At 38.4% G+C, this 14,823-nt stretch overlaps 1 protein-coding gene across 1 annotated transcript in view; it reads right to left on the bottom strand.

The window, feature by feature from the left end:
• ttll11 (tubulin tyrosine ligase-like family, member 11) overlaps positions 1-12,672 on the bottom strand; it is a 38,869-nt gene extending 26,197 nt beyond the window's left edge. The window contains exons 1-3 of the mRNA XM_042509191.1: positions 11,564-12,672; positions 1,815-1,914; positions 1,200-1,333 (exon numbers count right to left, since the gene is read on the bottom strand). Of these exons, the coding sequence (XP_042365125.1) occupies positions 1,200-1,333; positions 1,815-1,914; positions 11,564-12,091 (762 nt within the window). The 5' untranslated portion in view covers positions 12,092-12,672. The remainder of the gene's footprint in view (positions 1-1,199; positions 1,334-1,814; positions 1,915-11,563) is intronic.
• Between the last annotated feature and the right edge of the window lie 2,151 nt (positions 12,673-14,823).

Here is a 14,823-nt window from a genome sequence, read left to right as displayed (position 1 = left end):
TACGAGTGGGTAAAGTAATACATACAATATCAGTAATATCTAATACATTTTCTAAAATATGAATACAGCAGAGGTTAGAGCAGAGCTGCAGAGCTGCTGTCCGACTTTCCAAGAAGAAGAAAGATGTGCACGAGGAGCAGAGTAACTTCACTTATTATTTCAGAGGTGAAAAGTTAAGCTCTGCTGCCTCTGTCGAGTTTACAACTACAGCTTTTAGTTTTACTGCTTAAATGTCCAACAATATTTGCGGCAGTGACATTACTGCTCTTATTGAGTTACTCAAAGCAGAAAACCACTCGCTGGGCCAATTTGCCAAATCTGTAATGTAAATAGCAATGTGCTGTTTAAAGGGAATGGGAGATGACACTTTTTTTGGGTGAAATCATGTTATGCTCAAAACACAACTAGGATTAATTATGTTCCTAAATACAACCTATGCCTATTGTGTTTTACTTTGCGCCCAGATCACGTGTCATTTCATACGCAAAAGTGGAGTAGGACAAGGCCTGAATGCATTTGCATCGTGCACTTACATAGATCTGGCGCTATAGATCGTTTAAATAGGCCCATAGCAGGGATCCTAAAGCTTGAGGCGAGTTGGATTTAAGACGTTTTAAGATTTTTAATCCCTCTCGATATGAAGTTTAAGATTAATTTTCTAATAACCAAAATTGAACAAGGACAATTTAATTTTGCCAAAAATTGTCATAAAGGTTTCTAGTTAGTTTACCAATAAAAGTGTGAAATATCTGGCGTGTCTGGCCTGTTTTCTGGACAAATTTTAATCAATCTGAATGTAACATTCTGCTGCTTGGATTCTCATCATGGCTATATTAAGAAAAGGATTTTTAAAAGTCATTTTATGAAAAAATAAATACATAAAAGAGGTTATCACTTATTTTGAGATTTTACAATGCAACATCAGAAATTAGTTAATAAAATCCTACCTATGTCTGAGCATTTTTAAGACTTTTGAAAGATTAATTTAGGTCAATTTAATACCAAATAAAGCCTTATTTTTAGATTATTGAATTCAATGCCTTTCAATACTTTTTAAGGGTCTGCGGGAACACTGCCATGGTAACCAACATTTGCACAGAAATACTGTAGCACTACTGTAGTTATTTAATTTAATTCAAATAAAATCTACTGGACATATCATGTCCAGTATTGTAGCACCTATGTTAGGGCAACTATACCTGTGTGGAAAACATCTGGCACTCCTCAGGCAGGATCCAGGAACGGGGATAAAAGTCATACTCTTCTGGAAACAGCTCCTGCATAGTCCGCACTGCCCGACTCAGGTTGATCTTCCTCAGCATTTCAATCATTCCTGCAATAATGTACTATGTCAGAGATACAATAAATGCAAGAGACTGGCATATGAATGCACTTCATATATAGGCAGTCATCAAGGAAATTAAATTGGACTGGGAAGAGCTAGAAGAGCTAGAAAGGAGGCAAACAGACATGGCCTTGTAAGGAGAATCAAGTCAATTTGACATAAATATCATATATTGCAAGATAAATGCAAGCCAGTAGCTTCCAGTGATGTAGAGAAGGATGTACATTTCTTGATACAATAATCTCTTGAGTCTCTAAAGTAATGATTATTTCCATGGCATGAAAAGGTTAGCATCAAAGCCATGAGGATCAGTAAGGCTTTAAACTAAATCCCTCCTGCTGTGATTACAGAATACACATGGTAAGCTGCGAGCTGAAATGAAGCCCCACAGTTCAACAAGCACTGGTGTGGGGTGCTTTACGTCGACAGAAGGTTGAAGAAAAATAGAGCAGCAAAAGAGATAAAATACCTGGGAACTTGTTCACCTGCCCTGAGACGATATTTTCATTGTCATGGAAGGAAACGCCGTGCCAGTAGATATCACAGGCTGCTCGTCTTCCCAGAGGGAACTAAAGGAAATTCAAGAGAACAGGAACAGGGTGAGATAAAGGGGAAAAAAAGAATTATGTGAATATTAATTAAAACCGCACTTCTTTTGCATCTGTAAGTGAGAGAGAAAGCTTAATCTTCTAATATGACTCAGGACACTGGCAGGGTGTTTGTCCTTCTGGTGATCCCAGAGTGCAGGGATAATCTTGCCTTAAGATGGTAGGTAGTGCGTGTTCTGTTGCGATGAGCTGGGAAAAAAAGGAGAGGAAGTGATACAATAAAAGGATTTAGAGAGTTGGAAAATCCTACTGGCACAAAGCACAACTTTTATCCTCTACATCTCTACTCCTGTCCAAACTCTCATGCTCTATTATGCACCAAAAGTGTTGCTACAGTGAAGTCAAAATGACAGGACATTGCAGTCACAGAGTCATATACGAATGTGTCCAAATTTCTCAACGCTTACAAGTTTTTTTAATAAAAAATGTTCAGAGTTTGACAAGTGTTTGGACCCCTGACTAGAGCACAGACACTTGTTACTTACATTTCTCCTACAAGCTGCTGCATCACTTCCCCTGTTGTTGCTGGATGTTTTCTACCTGAGCTCTGTCAAATCTCCACTCACAAAGTTTCAGCTTCGTAACAAAAAAGGGGTTGACTCTCTGTGTATAAACACTGTATTCTGTCATTTAACTGGGTTGGGTGTGAATGTGGTCTAACTTCAGTGGGTGTAATCCAGTTCCTATGAATGGAAAGATTAAACCTGTTTCAGGGTTTCAAACATATTCAAATAGGTCTTCTATTTTCTGGGGCTGGACCGTTCACGAGAAGTGCTGTTGACAAATATTTGCTGTTCGGTTATTCATTGCAATCCACTCTCGGAGCGCAGAGTGTACTCTGGTCACAGATGGAGCAGAAGAACGTCAGGCACATTGAAAGCGAAACTTAACCGTTAATTTTACTGGGTCTAAAAGTTCTGTTCTGAACAGATTGACAAATCAGTTGTCCCCTGCGAGTCACAAACTGCTGCTGAGAAAAAAAAACTACTCAAAACAACTCCTAGTGCTACATTTGCTGATCCATAAAAACCTCCAAATGTAGAGAGGGGACACAGAATGATACAAAAGGACACGCATTAGTTTGCTGTCATCATCATCGCCACACATACACTAATTCTAACATAAAATAAAAATAAATAAATGTAAAAAACAATTCTGTGGGAAATACTTCTTTCCTTTCATTGCATGTCAATAAGAAAAACCATAACAAAATATTCTGACTGCGTTTATCCCTAAAAGTCGTGCACTGTAACAGCGAGTAGAATTCAAAGAGGCAGTGTTGGGGAATAACTAGTTTCATGCACCAGAGTTATATAATTAAATTATATAATAAATGTAAAAGAAATCAGTTATGGAGAAAAAAATATCTAAATCCATTACAGATATATATAAATCAAACCTTGGGTAATTATGAAAGGGTTACATCTGTATAAATTATTTTTGGTAAAAAAAACTCACATGTAGAATATAATATTCATTCTGTTGCTTTCACTTTTTCAGCATCCAAGAATGACTTATTTTGGCATATTTCTGAGTGCAACAGGGGTAGGGCGGCTCATAAAGGCTTCACTCATTGGGCACTATGCGCTCGAATTTAAAGCATTGTTTTTCTGACTTGTTCTCTTGATTTTGCACCGCCTGTTTTATGTCTAATCAAGGCACATCTCTCTAGTCACCGGAGACTGCCATGACTAACTACAACTGTCGCCCCGTTCAACATGGGACACGTCTTTGGACAAAAATGCCTTTCAGAGCTGGAATTCAAAACAATTTTCCCTCTGAATTCAGAAAAGAGCTCTAACATTAAAATATAATAAAAGTTGTCTACCAGCACTAAAAATGCTGTCAACATGCAAATGCTTGATGTCAAAGCTGAGGAAAGATCTACAGGTAAGTTAATGCGGGCACAATAAGTCATATAAGAAAAGTAATTTGATGTGGTACTTAAAAACAGTTGCATTAACTTTTACATTTTAAACAGGCTAACTAGTATTCTGTAACCTGTAACATTCCAAAAGTAACCTTTTGCTATACTGCATACAGGTTAGTAACATGACATAACTGCTCAGTTCATGTATTCAGCTGTCTTTCTGCATTGTTTTAGTAGTCTGTGGAGGCAGTCTTCATCCTTATAACCTGCTAAAACACATCTGAATAATTTATTTCAAAAATTCACTCCCTGATTCCCATCCAGCTCATTAGTATATTAAAACTTGAGCTCACATCTGAGTTTCAAAACATCAACATTGAGCAGGGAAGAATCTTGTCATGGAGTCTGTCTTTAACTTTATTACATTAGACTCTGTATCAAGTTGTACTGGAAAGCCAACAGTATATCGTCATCACTTCTAAATTCTACTCTCGTAAGACCCATCGCACTGCCCGGCCAGAGAGATCTCTGACAGAGTTGCATCTCATTAATGAGTTAGCATGAGAGCGTGTGAACCAGGGAAACCCTGCTCAACAGCCAATACCTGCTATAAATAATGCCACACAGATGCCAGCGTATAACTGTTTAATCGCATCAGCGAAGGGGGTCAAATTAATTTGAGTTGTTTCTCGGGATCAGTCTCAAGAATAGCCATCTTGTTTATGTATGAGGAGATACACATAGGAACCCTTTCAACCCATTGCTGTGGACTGCAAGGAATACTTTAACCCCAAAATGACCATTTTGTCAATCAGTTATTCACCCCATCTTATGTTGAACTGGTGAAGAATATTCTGTTTTACCTGCATGATTCCGGTAAATGTAGAATCCAAGAACAGAGAAAATTCCTGATGAACTGAAGTCATAGGGGTCCACATTTAACAACAGCAAAACTAAATTAAAACACCCACTTACAAATTCAAATACAACTCGTGCAGTATAACCCAAGTCTCATTTATCCAGTAGTACGTAGGGGGAACTGCACTTAAAGTGAAACTTATCTATGCTCTCTTTTAAACTAGACTCCATTGACAAAAACTGTACTTTTAACTAGCTGACGACAGGAGCTGCTGATCTACCGGTGCCTTGATGAGTTAATTTCGTTGTGTGTTTGGGTGACTTTGGTGTCTCAAAGAGTTAGTTCAGATTCACCAAAGTCTCACAATAACATACAAACTATCTGATCAAGGCAGTGGGCAGCTCCCATGATCCTCGAGGTAAAATTACTGCTTTTGTTAATGGAGTCTAGCTTTAAAGACAGCATAGGTAAGTTTCACTTCTTGTCCAGCTCCATGTCAGAAAGGGCTGTCTGTTTGGGAAGCACTGAGCATTAGGGCTGAGTATTGTCAAGAACCTCACAATTCAAATCAATTTCAATTCTTGGAGCCACGATTCGATTCGATTCGATACTGATCCAGTTGCTTCGATATTGATTCAGTTAGGTGTGTTGATGTCAGAAATACCCAGATAATTCATTTGAATACAATACATTATATTATTCTTTATTCAATAAAAATTAAAACTAAAATACATTTAAAGTACAGAACAGTGCACGTCTCTGCCTGAGCCGAACTTAACAAAAGTAATAAACATGCAGGATAAATATGCAGGATTTGTCAACCTGCATTTGTGTGTCATCCACAGCTTTAGCGTTAGCAACAGGTCGCAAAACATCTGCGTGGTGTCGGCTCAAACAGCAACATAGGTTCGATATATTATTGCAGTGTTTTAACACTGACTCATGAGGCTCACACACGATGTAACTACTATCGACTTTGTGTATCCAAACGTTGGGTTTTAATGTTGTCTGTGCTGATTTTAACACACTGCTACCTCGTGTCACTGTCGGCATTTAAATTAATAAACAACAGACGTTGTTTGGGGGTCAAGTGGGGCCTCTGAACGCCAATCACACTCTGGCAGCACTCACACTGCCCCCACGGGAGTGGGGCAGCACTACAACGGAAATAATCAATTCCAGGATTTTCTGAAGCGATACTGAATTGGCAAAGAGCATATTGCAATGCATTGATGAATTGATTTTTTAACCCAGCCCTGCTGAGCATACCACTGGATAAATGAGACTTGGATTATACTGCAAGATTTGTGTCAGAGTTTGTAAAAACAAGTTTTGCTGTTGTTACACACGGCTCCCAATTACTTCAATTTATCAAGAATTTTCTGTTTTTTGGGGTTCTTTCTTCAACGTGGTGGCATGCGAGAAAAACAAAGGTTTCCTCACAAATTCAAAGTAACAAGGGAAGTAACTGAAATATAAATGGTCAAGCCAAGTTAAAGCCAAGTTCTCTTTCTGTGACACTTTGTGAATGTATACTTTGCTCACTGAAGCTCAGCCAAAGCACAATGTATTCCATTTTAGCTAATGCAGCAAAAATGTAGTCATACGTAGGATATTCCAAGTTGTAGCACATCTGTCATGCCTCCAATAAATAGCGTTTATAATTTCAGTCATACTTAAGAGGCTCCAAGGTTGCCTTCAGGTGGCAGGCCTTTTAAAATGTCAGCTTAGTCTGTAGAATCCTAATCAAAATACCAAGCCCATGATTAAATGCATGGTTAAAAGTCTTATTTTTTGATGCTGTCACTTAGACCCTCTGGCTTGCCATTCTCTCTCTGCCTCAAAGAGGACTAAAAAGTCTATTGGATTAGAGGCGCTTAAGGCTAATCATTTTCCAGTGTGTGAGAGAATGCCATATGTTCAAAATCAGTTGACAGCTGTCTCTCAGGCCAGAAAATACTGCAGATGTAGAGACATAGTAATTTGGATGACCTTAAAGCCAAATGTCAGTCATTAAAAATGTCCTCATCAACTTTCCTAAATTGTATCTATGTGTTGTAAACCCACTAAGTGCGACATGTGTTATAGCTCATTTAAGGGATTTTTTACCAATTTGTATCTATGTGTTGTAAATCAATAAAGTGCGACATGTGTTATAACTCATTAAAGGGATTTTTACCAATCAGTTTTAAGGCTAATCATTTTCCAGTGTGTGAGAGAATGCCATATGTTCAAAGTCAGTTGACAGCTGTCTCTCCGGCCAGAAAATGCTGCAGATGTAGAGACATAGTAATTTGGATGACCTTAGAGCCAAATGTCAGACCCCAAAAATGTCATCATAAACTTCCCTAAATTGTATCTACATGTTGCAAACCCACTAAGTGCAACATGCGTTACAACTCATTAAAGGGATTTTTACCAATCAATTTTAATTTCATAATTGACAAATAGAGCACAACGACTTAAGTTTCAAACCCTTCAAAGACGCCGACAGATACTGTCGAAATGGCACAGGATCTATAGCGCCCTTGACTTTGTTGGGGGTGTACGGTGAAGACAAAGTGTGGTAATGTATAGGCCTTCTGCCTACTACTGATAGATGACTGAGAAGGGTTTGAGTGTCACTGTGTGGTCACAGGTGATAAGTAGAGTCTTAACTTCACCCACCCTTGCGATGCCCTTTTAAACTTCTCATGCATAATGCAGACCGTGTTAATAATGGCTGATAGCAGGTATTAATTACATCATATTCAAACTGAGCAGATGGTGTTTGTGGCTCAGAGAAAGAAGAACTGGATCAATTAGCGCACTCATAAATGTTTTAAGTTGTTACTTTATATTTAGAACAACTTTCATCCACGTCCATCCTCTGTAACTTTAGACATCACAGGCATGCAAACTGGCATTGTCAAGTTGCAGCTCGGTTGAAGTTGATCGTGTTGACTAATTATTAATGTGCCAAGTTTTCAATCAATGACTTCTTCAAACATTGATAGGGATACTTGAAATAAATAATCAATAGGAAAAGAGAGCAAGTCATCATAAATCTCAATTAGAGTTGCAACTAACAATATTTTCACCACTGATTAATCTGTAGATTATTTTCTCGATTGTTGACTCATTTTCAACTTACTTTATAATACCAATTCAGAAAATTCTAAATAATTATACAGATATATGCAAATGTTGCCCATATTATGCAAGTCATGTCCATATTAACATAAAAAGTGACTGCATAGCTTGACTTTTAGCCTGCTAGACAATTGTCCAAAAACAACTTCCCTGATCCAAGAGCCCTCAGAGAAAATATGAAGTAATATCAAGATAATAGAGAAGGATATGGCAAAGACTCAGTCTCGTCAAAATTTAAGGGGATTTTGCTGCTTAAAACGCACTTAGATACTGACAGGAAAGTGACCACACTTTGGTAACGCAATTGCTGCGTAGTTCGATTATAACCTTACATTAGCTTTTTACTTCCGGCGATTACATTTAGGCTTTAAAAATCCTGAAAGTAGTATTCATTTCTGAAGATTATCTTGCTGAACAAAACATGCAAGTATCATAAACAATTGTTCGCCACAGAGCTTATTTTCTGCAATGACCCAAAATCTAATGGAAAAATCCGATTGGCTTTTTCGCAAGGGACTAAAGGCAATGTTTACTTCTGTGTTGGCCTTGAGATAAACCTTGCTGCACCACTCCATTTTACTAATCAGAGACAATGAGAGTAAATTCATATGTTTATTCTAATTATGTATGATTACAAATATGCTAGGATTTATAAGAAGCATGTAGTCATACAGTTGGAAAACAATAAATCATGTATAGAAAAAAAAATCCATAATCGTTTTATAAATTGTATCGTAGTCCTCTGAATCGGAATTGTATCGAATCATAAGGTACCAAGAGATTCCAACCACTAAAATATAGCACAAACCAAAGGAAGATTTAAGTTCTCGCAGAACGTAACACAGACTTAAATTTCAGTTACAACCTGTGAAAAGCTTTGCAGTTTACATTTAGTCAGTGACACTGCCTCTCATACAATTTCAGAAGTTGGCAGACTATTATATAATCTAATCTGAAGCCCCACTCAGACAGAATAGGTTTTTCCAGTGGGAGATGGCTGATGTAATCATTATTAGATTGATTTTAACCCTGTCTTGATAGTCCATTACAGTAATTTTTATGAACTGCAGCAGTTAAGGTTCTATTGTCTTTTAATGACTGTTAAATGTCCAGCAAATGTTATTTCAGTTCACAGTTGTGCTGCGCAGATTGATATCCTTAAAATGGTTGGGAAATTTGCAGTCTGACTTTTGTTCTAGGTCTTTCAACATAAAGAGCAACTTCAGCCTAGTAGAATACTTTAACTCTTTATATCATTTTTATTATATTTTATTATAGATATTGGGTTTTTTTGTCTTAGTTTTGTATTATGTGTCCTAAATGTATGCATCTCTCTGCTGCACAACTGACTAGACCACTCAGGACAAGTAAAGTTATTGATTGTTGATTGAACCCAAACTGAGCTCACTACATCCCCTGGCCTGTCTTTGCAAACATGGCTCTCAACGGCACACACTATAGTGGGAGAACAGAGGTAAGACAGAGGTTTTCATGCGTGCACATTCGTGACAAACACCTAAGTTGGTTGTCATCCCAATGAAACACTGATGGACTGAGCAGCTGCTGTCAGTGATCCTCTCTGGATCAAGTACACCGCTTTGTTAAACCAGCATCCTTGTGTTTCATAGGAATAAAACCTGCACAGTAGGGGTCGACCGACATTGGTTTTCCAAGGTCGAGAGCAATACAGATTTTTAGTACTTAATGAGACTGATAACGAATATTTGGAACTAATATGCATTTACAATGAAAATATTTCTGTCAAAATTTTGAATTTGGAATATAAACTCCAACACAAAACTTTGTTGAAATTCCTATAACAAATGTTTCATCAAAACTGAAACTTTCAAGATCATATACAGCAAGTCAAGTGAAAATACAAACAGCTCACCGAGGGCCTTTGCATACCGGGGGCGACGCCAATAAACAGCATAAAATTTTGCATAATTCGGAGGTGAATTTTGAAATGCCTGTCTATTCACATCAGGGGCGACGCGATTTTGAAATAAATTATTCAAATTCTAAAAAAACAATTGCGCTGCGGAAATCAAAATGGACTCGACATCAAGTGATGATGACCAGGTGCTTATTCTACTTAATAACAAGACACAAAAACAAATGAAATGGGTACATTTCATTCTGGAAAAGAGCAGAGAACTTGGTGAGTTTCATTGTTTGGTACAGGAGCTGAAACTGAACCACAGCCGCTTCAAAACCTACTTCAGGATGTCTGTCGGACAGTTTGGATTACTGCTGCAACAGCTAGCTCCAAGGCTGAAGAGGCAGAGGAGCAACTTCAGGGAGCCAGAGAAGTTCCCTGGCTATATGCCCATGTACACCGTGGTTCTGCTGCCTATAGCAATTTGCGTTTACACTAATCCATTCATGTAATGTTCATTCCAGTTTTAAATATTTAAATACTATAAAAACAGTATGGCTTTTTGTACAGTATGGCTTAACTCCTGTGTGAATACCAAATAATAAGCCATGTGCCTTGCCTTACCATTTGTTATTCAGTCAAATGCAAACAGGTTACTATTAAACTCAGATTTCATTTAATAAATTAATTTTTATAAATTAATAAATTAGGACAATAAATTAAAACAATAAATTAGAAGAATGAATTTGAACAATAAATATGAAATGCTCGAGTTTTAAATATGGCAACATATCTACAGGAAAGTAAAATTTTGATTTTGCTGATAATACAAAGATCCAAACTCTGCCTCACATGTCACAAGTCCTGCATCTTCAGCTTGATACATGATTGCCTTTCTGGGGGCAGGCGTCTTCCCACAGATGCCAAGCTTAAAAGAAACGGAGTGGTGTCATTCCTCTGCAGTGCTCTCTCCTTCTCTCGCTCTGCTTCTCTAGCTTCCTTTGCTATGATCACTTACAGCACTTCTAGTATTCAAGCAATTATTTTTATAATCATGTTTAAGGATATTTAGCCTTCCTCCTGAAAGCCGCAGACTGATCTAAGAAAGCCATTGTCTCCATAAACTTCCATCTCTTCTTCTTGCCACCTGCTGACCACCCTTCACCTCTCCCTTCTTTTTTAACAACAGGTTTTAACAAAGACTGTTTAACATAACATTTGTAGAATCCTGAATATACACACAACACATCCTCATACTGTAACTCCGACGCCATTTTCTTCCAAACATTGCCTTTGAAGTTGTTGTCTTTATCGTGTTTCTCCTTTTTATTGTAGAAAACTGGGTTTTGTGAAATAAAGACTATCAAGCGGTCCACCATATTGAATGTTTTGAGTGTGACAAGAAGAAGGAATTTGATTGGTCGAATGTGCACTCATCGACCTTGATTCGAAAAAATAAAAGCCGCAATTTTGCTTGGCAAAATTAAGCTTGCTGGAGAGAGCGCTTGCATTGTCTGGCTACAGGTTCGAAAAAAACGTATGTGTGTTTTAATTGCACTAAAAAAACACATCTGGCCTTAAGGGTTATACAAAGTAAAAGTTGCTCCCATGCTAACAATTTCTTTGCATGTATTGCAGACTGCCTTCCCTGGTCTTGATTGAGTATAATACACACATTTTGTCATTAATTAATGTAATCATCATTACAATAAAAAAAAAATTAAATGAAATACCTTTACAGATAATCAGCAAAATGCCAAATATCGGCTCTGATAATCGGCCAGGTCGATAATCTGTCGACCCCTACTGAACAGCACATGTGTGAATGGCAAACATCAACAGAAGACGTTAGAAAACGTATGTAGCATACCTCTTTCCATTTCAGCTGCTTGATGCTAATCTTCAGTGCCTCCAAAGAGGTTTTGGCTTTCGAGGTATCCACCGTCACTGGTCTTCTCTTCCTTGCAAGTTTGAATCCATCCTCTCGGCGTGTTTCTTGAACATTTTTGGGTGGTTGGATGGTCACATAGTTCCCATTAGTCTCTGACTTCCCTTGCAATATCTTTCCAGTTCCCTTGATTTGAAGTATCCGCTCATGTCCCAGTCTGTTCAAATTTTTCCCAACATGACCAGAAACTAATGACACATCTTTACCACAGGAGTTCTTGTCATCCTTCCCCAGTTTACTCCGACTTTTACCTCTATGTTTACAACTGACGGAGGTGTTTGACGCATCTCTGCCGGCTGTGGTGATGCTGGGAGGGTCCGGTGAGACAGACGCAGGGGGGGAACACACTGGCACCTGCTCCTCAGCGTCCACACCCTTCTTCTCCGCGTCCTCGCCAAACGATTTCATTTGCTCGTCTTGAATCTTGACCTTAGCATAATGATCACTCATTATGCGAAATGCTGAGTGACGCTGCTGGGCAGGGCACAGTTGTACCACAGAGTGCAATAATCCCGTGGCAAGCTAACGTTACTCGGATATAATATAGTACGCATTGCTAGCTTTAATGGCTAATTAAAGAGTAAATGCCATTTCTAAAACCAAGTGAGCGAAGAGAGCGTGGAGACATGCTCGCTGCCTTTGACGTTATCTCGCTAGTTACCGGCTGGCAGCTGAAGAAGTAGCCTGACGCTAGCTAACGCCTTTTTGCCAGATGGCTATTTAACTTCAAAGGGCTAACGGCTCCTACAAGCTGCCGCGGACACAACCGAGCTGCTAGTGGCAGCACTTGTAGCCGGAGCTAGCTACTTGAAGATAGCTAAAGCTGACGCTAGCCTGTCAAACTTCATTTAGCTAACATGCGGGTCTTTGCCCGTCGGCGAAACTACCCGTTAACGCTAACTCATGACAGACTTTACCTTTCGGATACCGTTACCGACTTTTCTCGCGGTGAGCCGGCGTTGTATGACGCCGACAGCTCCCCGTGCTCTCCGTGTTGTTAGACAGCAGCAGCTCAGCAGCGGCAGCAGAAGGCAGAGCAGCCCGCTGATGTCCAGCCTCCATCTGGTTTGAACCCAGCTGATGCTGCCTTTTGAGCTCCTCGTAACCTCAGACTTTAGCAAGGCGTGTTGGCTCTTTGACTTATCGCACATTAGCTATAAATAGAAACGCTGCCCTGGTGGTGTTTTTATATTTAAGGCCTTTTAATTTAATCTTGCTTGATCTTTGTACGCCAGTGAGGTTTGAAACGGCATGCTTTCAAAGCAGAAATCAAAAACTACGCCAGAAGCTGAAATAACCCCACCAATATCACACAAAGATGATTCCAGTAATGCGTGTTTATTTATCTTTTGATGTTAGAAGAAGATAGTTAGCACTGTTGGGTGTGATCCCGTACAACTTACATTTTCAATAGGTTTCTGCTTAGAAGGAGTGAATGTTTCCGACAGCACCTGAAGGCATTAAAGGGATGCCAGGTTTCAGTGGCTGTGTCCTTATTCGGGACTGTTCTTTATTTATCAGAGGGGCGCGGCTGGAGTGTGACTTTTCTTTCTTTTTTCTGCCCCTTCCCGAAGCTCAAAAAATTACCTTGACCCTTCCTAGATGATTGACTGAAAATACAGTTTTAAAAACGTACCCTTTGATATTTTGAAGTTAAAAGATGAGGACAAAATTGGTGGAGTTGATCAGTGCAAATGTTTTATTTTGGGCCAGATTTTAGACTGAATTGATTCTGATGAACAATTAATCAATATAATAGTATTTTAAGCTTAGATTTTTTGTTTGTTTGCTTTTCTGATGGATGTGTTCTTTGCACATGATATGTCCAAGGACCATCAGATATTTGAAAATCCAATGATTATTTCTGTTTTTACAGTTTCGGGCTGTGATGAACTGTGTGATTTTGGTGATTTTTAAAGAAAACGTGCCTTCATAACCTGCATGTTTTCTTAAAAAATACAAATACTGTATATGATCTGATTATTCAGTTTTATTCATGCACATGCAAGACAGCTATGAGAGGTCAGAGGTCACAGTTATATAACGCAGATCAGCTTCTCCTTGATCATATAGTTAGGGAGAGATGATCACAGCCCACATATGTTGCTAATTGATTAGTATTAACATATGAAGCCAGCCTTAAAATGTAAAATTATTACAAATATAATGTTAAATAATGTCATCAATATGTAGTTTTTTAAGTCTGTATTTGCGCCCGTGACAGGTTTATAATCACATGATTATAATAAGATCAATGTATTGTGTCCATATCCATGTTTTTGAGAAAAAAAGTGTCATATCCATGTTTTTTAATTTACTTTTCAATTACCTTTATAGACTTTTGCAGAGGATATATTCTAGCAAGAGGAGGAGATCCCCAAAACCATCTGTCGATGAATCTCCTTCAGCAATGCCCAGCACATCCTCTATGTCCATCACGGTATCACTTTCACATGAAGTGAGACAAAGAATACCGTAAGCCTTCAGTCAGGATTCCCGGCCATAAAGAGAACGTGGGTCCAACTGCTGAAGAGAAACCAAGAACAGCATCATTATCATCACCGCGTGAAGAGAGAGACAAGACATGACGGGTGTCAATCGAGCTCCCTTTTCAAAGGGACACAAAAAAGTCAGATAGCCTCAGTTTCAATAGAAAAGCAGGACAAAAATCAACCAAAGGCTGGCAGTTTTCTGTCTGCCTACCATGTGACTGATTTCCCTTACCTAAACAAAGCCAAAGATGTGATTTCCAGCTGCCAATGAACTGAGGTCAGTCAGGACCAGCACATTGCCTACAGTAAAAAGCAGGGTTTCTGCAGCTTCAAACTTTTTAGATATAAGACTTTTAAAGACTTTTTTAATGCCACTTGGAAAAAAACTTTACAACTATTTCTTTTACTAACCAAAATTAAAGAAAGACTATTTTATTTTGCCCAAATCTTCATAATGACATAAAACATGACATTTCTTTAGTGCAGTGAAATAGTTTGATTATCTGTGCCTTTTTTTTTTTTAGTGAAGCACATGGAAAACAATGAATGGATTATCAGAAAAGTATCTATTTGGTTTAACAGCAGAAGTAGGAAATATCTGACACTTCTGTCTGTTTTTTTTTCAGTCGGGAATGTGAGATTCAGCTGCTTGGATTACTTGTTTCAGAGAAGGAATTTATTAATGTATTT

The sequence above is a fragment of the Plectropomus leopardus genome, chromosome 20 (assembly GCF_008729295.1).
Source record: "Plectropomus leopardus isolate mb chromosome 20, YSFRI_Pleo_2.0, whole genome shotgun sequence".
In the NCBI taxonomy this organism is placed as follows: Eukaryota; Metazoa; Chordata; class Actinopteri; order Perciformes; family Serranidae; genus Plectropomus; species Plectropomus leopardus.
The sequence above is the reverse complement of the archived record's forward strand: the minus strand, read 5'-3'. Positions and strand labels throughout refer to the sequence as shown.